Source organism: Amphiura filiformis, chromosome 17 (assembly GCF_039555335.1).
Source record: "Amphiura filiformis chromosome 17, Afil_fr2py, whole genome shotgun sequence".
NCBI classification, from domain to species: domain Eukaryota; kingdom Metazoa; phylum Echinodermata; class Ophiuroidea; order Amphilepidida; family Amphiuridae; genus Amphiura; species Amphiura filiformis.
Genome location: NC_092644.1, coordinates 47,503,880 through 47,516,637, shown reverse-complemented (window position 1 = coordinate 47,516,637; position 12,758 = coordinate 47,503,880). Strand labels below are relative to the sequence as shown.

At 36.4% G+C, this 12,758-nt stretch overlaps 1 protein-coding gene across 1 annotated transcript; it reads right to left on the bottom strand.

Annotated features, from left to right (window-relative positions):
- Window positions 1-644: 644 nt before the first annotated feature.
- LOC140137247 (uncharacterized) lies at window positions 645-1,277 on the bottom strand. The gene has a single exon (XM_072158894.1). It carries the CDS (start codon window positions 1,275-1,277, stop codon window positions 645-647), a length of 633 nt encoding a protein of 210 aa, XP_072014995.1.
- Between the last annotated feature and the right edge of the window lie 11,481 nt (window positions 1,278-12,758).

Genomic DNA, 12,758 nt, shown 5'->3' with positions numbered 1-12,758 from the left:
AAGCTAGCTATCTGCTCCACTTGACAGTCGGATAAAACACTATGTTAGTCCAGCTAAATACAACAGTTCGTTGATTTCAGTCTGTCGCTGATTGGAGTGGACAAAACAACCAAGCACTATTGGCTTTCTCTACCGCCTTTGGCGTATTTTATTCTCTCCAAACATACACTAACCGCGAATCGAAGTTTGAAGACTCAACACAAATATGGTAACTTTTGTACCACCACTGGCTAAGATAAGTTTCAAATACTTCCGTTTTATACCTCTACACTGCTGCTCTTGTTTAATTATTCTCCAGGCCTTATACTGAGTATATTACATCACATTACATCATTTCTAAATATAGCTCATTACATCACCACAAGCCAATCAGAATCATCAATCTGTATAGATGGTTACTGTAATAGCGCCATACATACATATACATATACATACATTAGGCATTTATAATGCGCCATTTCATATAGACCACGGCGCAACAAGCAACAATGAAAAATACAATAATGCAAATGTGAAACAAAATATATACAATAAAGATAGCAAAATGCATGAGATCATAATAACATGATTAATGATACAAATGTGATTTTAAAGCCTTCTTGAATGATGGAAGTGAGTTGGCAGTGCGAATGGCAATGGGTAACTTATTCCACAATGACGGCAGATTTCAGTGTCCTATTCTGGATTCTATGTTCAACCAAGCGAGTTATATCAGAAGATGAGCGTAACCCTCTCCGGACTGGGCAGTATAAGGCTAGGCAAGATGAAAGATATGCCGGTGCAATTCCATTGATGCATTTGAACACGTAAAGGAGGATCTTAAATGTGATACGTTCCTTAACCGGCAACCAGTGAAGTTCGTTCAGGAAAGGAGTTGCGTGATCATACTTGTTAGCACAGAATATCAACTTAGCTGACCAATTCTGAAGGCGTTGAAGTCTGGCAATGTCTGTGACATTTGTTCCCATGAGAAGGGCGTTTCCGTAGTCTAATCTTGAAAGCACTAATGATCGGACGGCATGATTGCATGTATTAAAGTCCAGATAACGGCGGATACGTGAGATGTTTCTTAGATGATAAGTCACACTAGCACAGAGAGATGATATATGATTTGACATGGACATATGTGTGTCAAAAATGATGCCAAGATTGCGAACGGATTCAGAAGGTTGAATAATATCAGGACCAACTTGAATTGTGACTGGAGGCATATAAACTTTATTATGAGGAGAAATGGCAACAAAAAGTTCTGTTTTCTCATTGTTCAGTTTTAGCATATTGCCCGTCATCCAAGATCGTATTTCACAAAAGTAAGTGTGGAGAGGGCAGACTGGATTGATGTGGAACTTGTAGGGTCAAAACTGGTGTATAGTTGCCACCATAGCGCCACCACCTAATCTTCCAGAAATTTCTACATTATAACTAAATATGAATTTCTTATTCACTTTACTGATATGTATTTTCGATTGAATTGCTAGAATATTCCATGTACAAACAAATGGAGATAAATATCAGAACAAGTGAAAACTAATGTCTGATGACAAACTATATACCTTTTTATAAACATTATGGAATATTTTGGGGCACATAACAATATATATATATAAAAAAGCACGTTTCTGTAAAATAAAGTAACAGTATACTACAAAAGTGTAAAATATTTGCACTCGTGATTTAAAATCATACGCACAGCGATGCTATCGATATTAGCGGAATCTTTTGCCAAACCCGCTAGACTTGAAACAATAAAGTTATTGGTCTGAATGCTGAAACCACCACGTCTAATAACTTAATCATGGCTGTACTATTCCCCATTCCATTTGCAACGCTCTAGTTGCTCATCATTGCGACGTGAACTTTCCAGTAAAGTTTTCATCCACTTTAAAGTTACAATAGCTATCAAACATCAATCCCACAATGCATCGGTGATAAAGCCGTCTGTGGTAAATTGAAACAGCATAACATCGCGAGACTTTAAATACTTTTCCTTTGTATTCATCCATTGTTGCTAATTGTATAAATTTCAAGTACTTAACTAATTAGGGTTGTCTACTGTTATTTAGAGTGATTTAGGGTTGTCTAGTGTTACCCATTATTTGAAGAAAAAACAGCGACAAAAAGTCATGGAAAGTTAAAATGCATTATGGGAGAGAAATATCAACATAACAGTTAACAGGTTTTCCCGTGGGACCTCCTCGTTTTACCTGTGCTAGTAATGTTTTTCAAACATTCATGTGCCATTGTTTCTCATTGAATGATCTCTGTCTTTCCCCATATAAGAACGGGACAAATAAAGAAGTGCGTTGATATTCTGTTTTTTCTTCTCTATAGAATTACGATATTACTCGTATCAATGACCTAAGTAACTATTCTACCTACACTTGACCATTACGTGTGGTGACCCAATCGAAGCGTTATTATGAATTCCATTTGCAACGCCCCATTGAGCGTCAGAACGTGAATTTATGCTGCATTTCTAGCAATTTGAAACGTGGTTATAATGTTGCTAGACGGACTATAGATGATTTATTGATGTTGCTCAAACATCTAATGTGCCTTGTAGAAACTGAAACATAGAATAGGTATCTGGCACCTGCTATTATGTTACGTCATGACGCAACTAGATAACATAAATAAAACTAATTGTCAAAATAATTTGTTGCAATGTTTTATCTCTAAAATGTACTCATGCTTCATCATATATTAAGAATCACCTCTTCAATTTGACGGTGTCTTTCCATAGACATAATAAGCCTTAAAGATGGACATGAAATTATATCCAAAATTAAAAATTGATTTTCAACGAGGAATGACTCACGTAATTCGATGGCAGCACGAATGAGTTACCACTGCAAATGAACATGACAAAGGTTCACCCATTTTATTGTATCAATAATATTCCTTACGTGTGAATTGATGCTTTTGGAGCTATATTTAGGAGCAAGGACGACAGAAAGATCAATGAAAGACAGATATCAAAGAAAAGAGGAGTCGTCAGAAGCAATATGGAAGTTAATGACAAAGTCGAAAGTGGAGCAAAATACAAAAATAGTAAAGAACAGGAATAACATAAGTTTCAGGTTGAAGCGATTCAATATAACAACAACATTATTTATAACATATAGATTATGGGGTAAATGGAACACATTTACTAGAATTTGTTTACCTCGTGATGTATAAGTGTAAAAAATCATAATACGTAATTTATAAACCCTTCACAGTATCACAGTATATGTTTGCTTGGGATATAAGCATGATAAACCACACGAAAGCGTAAAGAACATTTCATTTCTTTACAATACCTTTAACAGGGCGGGCAGCACTCAGCACAAATTACCATACGGGTAAGCTCCTCCGAGAAGAACACTATTTTTGGACCACGCAGCTCCGAATGACCCCTGAATTTGACAAAAACAGAGCTCTGAAAGGCCTTGAATTTGGTAATTTCAATATAAATTGCTCATTCCTCAGAATCCTGGTCTTTAGGCGATTTTCAACAAGAACACCCTCTTACCTGTTTGCAGCTCTAATACACCTCATTTTACCTGTACACGATCAGCCCAAAGACCCACTAGCTCAAAATTCCGGAGCTGTTTATTCCGAAATGAGAAGTACGGGCGTTATGTTACATCGAAGGACGGGCGTTATCTCGAAGTGGTGTTACACTAGAAATTGAGAAGGACGAGCGTTATCTCGAAGGGATGTTACACCGAATTGAGAAGGACGGGCGTTTTACACCGAATTGAGAAGTACGGGCGTTATCTCGAAGTGGTGTTACTCCGAATTGAGAACAACGGGCGTTATCTCGAAGGGGTGTTACTCCGAATTGAGAGGTACGGGCTTTATCTCGAATGGGTGTTACTCCGAATTGAGAAGTACGGGCGTTATCTCGAAGTGGTGTTACTCCGAATTGAGAAGTATTAGCGTTATCTCGAAGGGATGTTACTCCAAAATGAGAAGGACAGGCGTTATCTCGAATGGGTGTTACTCCGAATTGAGAAGTACGGGCGTTATCTCGAAGTGGTGTTACTCCGAATTGAGAAGTATTAGCGTTATCTCGAAGGGATGTTACTCCAAAATGAGAAGGACAGGCGTTATCTCGAATGGGCGTTACTCCGAATTGAGAAGAACGGGCGTTATCTCAAAGTGGTGTTACTCCGAATTGAGAAGAACGGGCGTTATCTAGAAGGGTGTTACTCCGAATTGAGAAGAACGGGCGTTATCTCAAAGTGGTGTTACTCCGAATTGAGAAGAACGGGCGTTATCTCGAAGGGGTGTTACTCCGAATTGAGAAGTACGGGCGTTATCTTAAAGTGGTGTTACTCCGAATTGAGAAGAACGGGCGTTATCTCGAAGGGGTGTTACTCCGAATTGAGAAGAACGGGCGTTATCTCAAAGTGGTGTTACTCCGAATTGAGAAGTACGGGCTTTATCTCGAATGGGTGTTACTCCGAATTGAGAAGAACGGGCTTTATCTCGAAGCGGTGTTACTCCGAATTGAGAAGAACGGGCGTTATCTCGAAGTGGTGTTACTCCGAATTGAGAAGTATTTGGTGTTATCTCGAAGGGTGTTACTCCGAATTGAGAAGTACGGGCGTTATCTCAAAGTGGTGTTACTCCGAATTGAGAAGAACGGCGTTATCTCGAAGGGGTGTTACTCCGAATTAAGAAGAACGGGCGTTATCTCAAAGTGGTGTTACTCCGAATTGAGAAGTACGGGCTTTATCTCGAATGGGTGTTACTCCGAATTGAGAAGAACGGGCTTTATCTCGAAGCGGTGTTACTCCGAATTGAGAAGAACGGGCGTTATCTCGAATGGGTATTACTCCGAATTGAGAAGAACGGGCGTTATCTCGAAGGGGTGTTACTCCGAATTGACTGAGCAGGACGGGCGTTTTCTCGTCGAAGGGGTGTTACTCCGAAAAGTTGGGTTGTTTTACGGGTTAGGTTTAGGGTAAGGGTTAGTTTTAGTGCTTTGCACAAAAAAATTCAGAATAACGACCCTGTTGCTTAATTCGGAATAACGTCCCTTTCGTATAACGGGTAGGAACCTAGACTTCTTACTAAAAGCAAAAAACGTAGCATATCACATTAACTGACAAAGAAGTAAACCTCTCAATTTCAATCAAAAATGAAAGTTGAGATGAGAACGACGATCCCAGCAACGAGATGTTACACTAACACTAATCTTTGATATTTATGGCACTACATGTGTCTGTCTGGCGTGTAATTGCAAGCGGTCAATGGTCATCGGTATGTTCTGAGTTGATGTACTGTAAAATGTTGAAGATTGTTTTCAACTTTCTTGAATTTTTTACTTTTGGTTTTGGAGGAGTTCTTTAAACAAGGAGAATTATGTCCAATGACATCAGCCCGTCATAGAAACCATTTGAAAACAATTTTTTTTAAATTCATTTTGGGTGTTTTGAAACCTTAAGATCCTATCATAGATCCCAAGTATTTGAAATCCGATACATGGTTGATGGTACTGCCATAAACTTCATATGCCGGATGCGGATTACATTGCAGTCACACTCTTGTCAGCATTGACGATAGACCTCGCTCGATCCGCTGCTGCTAGACAGCTGCGACGTGGCTCGTGGTATGAACACTCCAACAGATCAATGTCATCAGCAACGCCATGGTCATTCAATATTCTGGGTAAATATCTTCTTCGTTGCATGGATGGGTCATAACTCAGACTACTGGTTCCACTCCGGCAACACTATACTTGAGTTGTTGTAGAACACTCTGATGACAATTTTAAGAGGGCATGGGTAAGCTATAAATGGGCCATAGGCAAATGAATCAAAAGAGTCCGGGAAAAGGGAAGTTAAGCTGCTATTCCACGTAAGTGAGTCGGGACTATTATACACTTATCGATACAGAAATAAGGCACTGAATTTGAACAATTGTGACACTTGAAATGCAAGAAAATAGATATAGAAGAAGAAGTCGAAAGTTTCAAACCTAAAAACATACAATCCAACCTCTTCTTGGTAAATTGTGTCACGGAAGCCGAAATATGTCAGGACAAATTTCAAAAGTTCCATAACATCCTAGACACTAAGTGAGGTACGCTTATGTAGAGTAGGATCTTGGCGGTCTTTTGTTATGTCCAGTGCCATATCAATCAGAGAATTAGAAAAGAGCGAGTCCACATCATGTGAGATAAATTCCTCCTCTTCTTCGATTAATACTCATGTAAGGTCATCATCTAAGTCATTAGAGTTGTTGAACTATTTCAATAGTTTTTGATTAGCTTCTAGCACCGCCAACGGCAGCAACTGCAGGAAAGAAGAAGAAGCAAGGTTGTCAGTCTGATGAAGTGCTGCGTAGCAGCATGAAACTCTATCAAAGTATATAGTTTTGGAATTAAATCAAATACGGGAACTTACTTTTTGCAACTATTGTGACGTTGCGTCTGGAACCACCAGACTTCATCAGGCAACTGGCCCAGTGGACTTCATCAGGCAACTGACCCAGTGGACTGGTCACGTGATAGACAGCTAGGTATCGTCCCGATGGCCCGGTCCCATGCATAAGATAAGTTAAAGCGGAGTTCCCCTTTCTTGTTCCGTGATGGTTGCTCCCAAAAGGCTTCTTTTATGCCTCTCCTATGCCATTACATTACATTTAATCGCATGATCTGGATTGCAAAAATAAAGAAGTATTGAAAAATAAGTATGGATTAGTTTAGTATGGATAGGTGCGAGGAATACAAAAACTACAAATGGATAAAGAACAATAAAGTTATTGTATGCTTTGTTGGTGTTGTACGTGTCTTCCAATGTTTGGTACTAAATTGAGAACATGATTTAATTTAGCGTTGGTGTAATAAAAAGAGAAAAATCATTACAAAATGTGAAATGTGCACGATATACACAAAAAATAAAGATATACTTAAAGGGCTGATTTAGATAAATATCATCAAAATTATCCTATGTGTAATAAGTGTGACAGAAGAGAAAAGTCCGTTGTTGAGAAGGGGAAGTTGTTGTTGACCATGTGGCCGTGGGGGCTCGTGGGTATAAAATACACTTGAACTTGACTATAAAGTATCAATAGCAGAATCACAGTGTTCCTTTTTAAATGGTTTTATTCACAAACGAGATAATATAATCACATGTAGTACTTAGTACAATGATGACACACAGACAAAGGTGGAGGTGCTGACTGGTTGGAAGTCAGAGATGGAGTGAGGAGCACATGTTCAACCCAAATGGAAAGGTACATATTATGGGATGTGATTGCCATGGTTACCAGGTCAAACTTGCAAGGGTAGCACAATTTGGGTATAGACAGGACAAAAGACAAAAACATGAAATATTATGACCGTTACATAAGTTTGCTATTCAAATAAAATTGATAGCAAATTCATATGACATGGTGGGGGATTCTGAAATATTTATCGACAAAACGTTTACAATAATTATAATCACAAAGTTGAACAAAATAGACAATTTTGCTGCACAGTCTCGCGTTGTTTACCACCGTTGCATTCAAGAGTACAGGAAGACCACCCGCTATGTAGAAGGTCACTTTGAGACTTACTGTCTACAAGCTGTTATGGCAGCGCGGAGATGGAAACGTGCTTTTTTATAAATATAATCGAAGCATACTGTTTACGCTGAATATGTTCTCGATTTTTCACATAGATATATAAAGGGGTGGATATTTGACATTGTATGTAAGTTTAAAGACAATCCATATCCTAAGCCATTAAGGGTGACCCTTTAAAGCTTTTCTGTAATTTTTACAGTGAAAGCTTAATATCCTGAAATAAGTGTTACATCATTTAGGCATACATGTATGTTTTTACACGTGTTTCTGAAACTGATGCTTAAACTTTTAATAACAAACTCCTAGAATTAGTTTGAAAATTTAAACATCAAATAATCGAATACCTACTTCAATTGGTTTGAATAATAATTGGCAGTTGATGAAAGGATATGATGTTTGTATTACATGATCGACCGCTTTGATATTTGTATAAACCTTGTTCTATGAATATTTCTCAGATTTAGTAAAGCAAAGATGTACCAGGAATATCAATAATAGTAATATGTAAAATATAACTGTCGCTGAATAGATAGCCGCAAGGGAAGTGTCTGAAGTGTTTGTGACAAGCCTCTTATATGATTTGAAGCAGTTTGTAAAACCATAATACAAATAAACAAGCAGCGTGATTTAAGCAAAATGCGTTTTGGTGCTATTATCACTTATTGGGCTATTTCAGACATTAACGGCACATCCATGTCTTCTTTAGGGGTAAACGTATTTAGCAATTGCGAGCGTCAACATGCTATACACCCCTGCACTTTTGAACAGTCCGTGATCATTTTTTTTCAGAATCCAATTAAATATTGATCATATACTGATTGGTCATTGATTAACGGTTATCCATGGTTGTTTGATAGCATGCAAAACTACGTCATTTTAAAGAAAAGTTGAACAATGAAGGCGCTATTTATCTTAAATCGTGTTTTCATCTTTACAAGGGTTAGGCATTGGTATAATGGCATTAAAACATCAGAAAAAGAGTAAAGAAATAGCAACGAAATTAAAAAAAAACCTTTTTATCATAAAACGTCAGGAATTATTTACATCATTTGCCTCTATGTAAATAGCGCCCTCAATTTGCACACAAATATACAATTTATAGAATACAAGATGCCAGTTGAATACTATTATTGGCTATATCTCAAAATCAATATTCCCGACATCTGACTCGTTTTGCTTGCTCACATGAAAATTACAGTTTTGGATCGGCTGATTAATTGGACTATTCCAGTTGAAATCCATACACCCTTATGGAAGAAATAACCTAACCTTACTCACAAGGAGTGTGAATTTAAAATCGGTGACTTTATTTAAAATCGACGCCCCCTGTGTGTAAGATTAAGGTCATGTCTTCCATAGGGTGTATGAATTTCAACAGTATAAGCCCATTGCTGACTAAAGTAATCATCAACTTTTGGTCTTGATTGAAGACAATACTGATTTAACAGCATTACTTTATTTATTAACACATAAAGTAATGAAACAAATACATTGAGGGTATATATAGCTGGAATCATAAAATCAATATTTCAAATAACGTGTACTAACCTTGAAGTCAATTCTTGTCATGTCATTCCGTTGTGTAAAGGCAACTACATTGTTGTAGCTGTAAGATCAATGACACGTCAGAGGAAGTGATGTGTCAATTCCAGTTTGAGTAATTATACTCATTTTGAAATCCTGGCCAATTTGGTGTAATGTAAGGCTTGGGCAAATGATTAGATAAAATAGTAAAGTTAGAAACACAACTGGTGATGTTCATACAATGCTTGAACAACTCTTGATTCGTTCTGTTAACGTGGTACTACACCCCCTGATAAATTTTGTGACTAACTTTGCATTTTTCTCCAAAAATAACTGCACACTGGTAACAAAAGCTATGTATATAATAGGGGCAAGGAATCCAATTACTTCACTGAAATTTCAGTGATTCAAGACAAGTGGTTCAATATATATGTTAAGAAATGAGGTACATTCTAGCAGTACCTCTTTTCTTATCATAAATAACGTACCGCTTGTCTTGAGTCACTGAAATTCCAGTGTAGCAACTGGATTCCTTGCCCCTATAAATATACATAACTTTGGTACCAGTGTATTATTATTTGTTGAGAAAAATACAAAAATAGTCACAAATTTATCTAGGGGTGTAGTACTACCTTAAAACGTCATTGCAAACAAGTTCTGTTCTGTTAACTGCTTCATTAAAAATACTGTCAAAATATTGACAACATTTAGGCTCAATACATTACATAGAATACAAATTAAACCAATACACTTCTAAAATTTGGTTTCGCTGGCTAAAACGGCGTCTTCAGCGGATGTTATTGCTCTGAAGATTGTTGTTGCTAGTGTACCTCGAAAGACATTAAAGGTGTAGATGACATCATTAATATGAATATACATCATTATATCTTTCGCTACATGTTTATTTGAACGGGATACATGATTGATGTAAATTTAATAGTACTTAACATTTTAAAATGAAATGCGAGCGAGGCTAGACGCACTTGAAGCGCCCATAATTTAATTTTGATATGCATTAAGAAAAGACTTCATATGAAACCAATGAAACTGGCTGTTGGCTGAAGGTGCAAGACAAAAAGCCTTAGCAAGTGTTTATAAAGATTATAATTTACTTTGTTCCAGAAAACCATTTACTTTCCAATGAAATAATGAGACATAGGATCAAATTGTTATCTAAAAAAGATCAAAATGTATGAAAATCACAATTGTATTGCCATTTGTTAATTTGCCAACCTTAGTAATGTTTTAAGATCTGAAAATTTCCGCATTTATGTTCACGCATTCCTACACCTCAATGGCAGCCATTGCTGGGTCCCCGTTGTGTATATCTCACCTGAAATGTGAAATGATGCGTCCTTGGCGGGCATTTTAAACTGCATCCCATCACCCGTGTTACACGTAGACAAAAGAATGATGAACGTTTACAACACAATACAATATAACATTGATTTTAAGCGGCTTTAATCCACCCAATTGGGCAGTCAATTGGGCAGTCACAACAACAAGCTTGGTGCGACGGTGATCCAGTAATGGCCGACCAAATCCTGACCATTACTTGGCTCGTTGGATTCGTCTATATATCCAGCGTGATACGCATTGATTTAGATACAAAGTGGCATTGCATAGATTCACAGACAGATCTCTGCAGTTGGGCAAATAAGTAAAGATAAACATTGTGACATCTTAACGAAAATGTGTGAACTTACAGAAGACGTGTATATACAAAGATAAACAATCCGGATCAAGCTGCTTTAACACATAATTATAAGAAAACTTGTCAAACATAATCTCTTTGAAATGACATAAGCAGTAACATTCTTTGAAAATGAATTGATATCATACATTTCATGTCTAAGGAATTTATTTCATGTTCAAATCTCAAGAATTAATTGATTGTTTGTTTGTTTCCTTGTTTGATTGATTGATTGATTGATTGATTGATTGATTTAATGATTGATTGATTGATTGATTTAATGATTGAGTGATCATTTATTTCTTTAATGCCCATAATCTCTATACATGCAGCACAGGGACTTCTGCATAAGCTGGTTTGTTTCAAAGGAGAAATTTCTAGTACGATAAAAACTCTCGGTGAGTTATCAGATTACACAATTTGCTATATTTTGTAGACTTTATGAAGTATTAGGTTCATTTTTTTTCTCATTTTTTAGCCTTATCTTTTTGTATGTATGTAACATATTTGTTTCTTAAGACGTTTCGTGTGCAGCAAAATACCCTCTATAGTGAAATATATAATAAAGTCAAAGGTTTGAGGAATCTTCTTTGTCATCTAGTAGTTGTAAACAGTTTTTCGAAATAAACACTACTGGAACTTACTTTTTGCAACTTTGCTACGTTGCGTCTGGAATCACCATTTTTATGCCCGGGGAAATATTCCAAACAACAACATGGATGTGTCATCCTAACGAGGATACGCACAACTTCGAACGAGAGGTAAACCGCTATTTTATCAGCACTACCCAGCAATATATTACTTAATGTTAATGCCTTGATCAGGCCTGGCATAATTAAATGTGTACTTCGAGGTACCTCGTTCATTTCATTACACAGATTCGTTTGTTGACATGTTTGTTAGTAGGCCCTATTATTTGGTATTTGTATGCAGTGCCTTTTCTGTCTGGTGATAGCTGTGATTTACTTATTCATATTTAAAGGATGACCACCATTGAAACAATAACAATTGAAACAGTTGGAATCGTACATCAGGGGATACTTCATGGTATTTTATGTAATTTTATAGTGTACTTGTTTTCAATAATGCAATAATATTTTATCGTTATCTATTGAGTGCGATATTTAGAGAATGCAATAAAGCGAGTTATTGATGCATTATTGTCAAGATATATGATATGTTTTGTCACACTTTGTCATCGTCTTTGACATGATAAGACTCTTTAACAAAACCAATTTGACTCACATTCATGAGATTCCTAAACATGATATGCAGTTGCAGGTACTTGAGAGAACTTTATATAGCTTCAACCTATATGTAAGGATATTTGGGGTAGGATAATATAAAAGTAATTCTATATCATAATAGGCCCAGTAAATATCATGTTCGCTTCATTGATATCGACGGTAAGTTTTTTTTCTATTTCTACAGTCTCAATCAGGTTATTTATGGCACAAACAATTTTTGTTGCGATACTTTTTGTTCATAAGAACAATGGTTTATTATTTGCATTATAAAACAAGACAATGTAAAGAAACAAAATATCGTATTAAACTACATTGCAAAAACGGTTAAATATGTATTGAAACTAGGACGAAATAATATTCAAAAGATTTAGTTCAAAAACATTTCACTACAATCACTAATACGAAAAACGCGCCAAGGTTTATTGAAGTTAATTTTCTTAGCTTTATATAATCCAAATTAAGAGACAGAGTCAATCATATGACCTATAATTATGAATTTCATAACTAAGGTTTGTTTCTAATGGGTTTAAAACGAGATCCGTAATAGCGATAGATATACAGGATTCATGACGCCATTTAGTTAAACCCGTTATTGTGTTTTATAATAATAAAAATCTTAAATAAATATTAAATATTCGTGTAATTATTCGGTTGTTTCTGATTAATCTGATACATGTAGTGTCAACGAAAATTCGCTATTCAATACCGCTAACCCTCCAACCTCTGACTCT

Bases quoted from the DNA above. Each gene is read 5' to 3' on its own strand.
- LOC140137247 (XM_072158894.1), bottom strand. From the start codon at position 1,277: ATGCTAAAACTGAACAATGAGAAAACAGAACTTTTTGTTGCCATTTCT.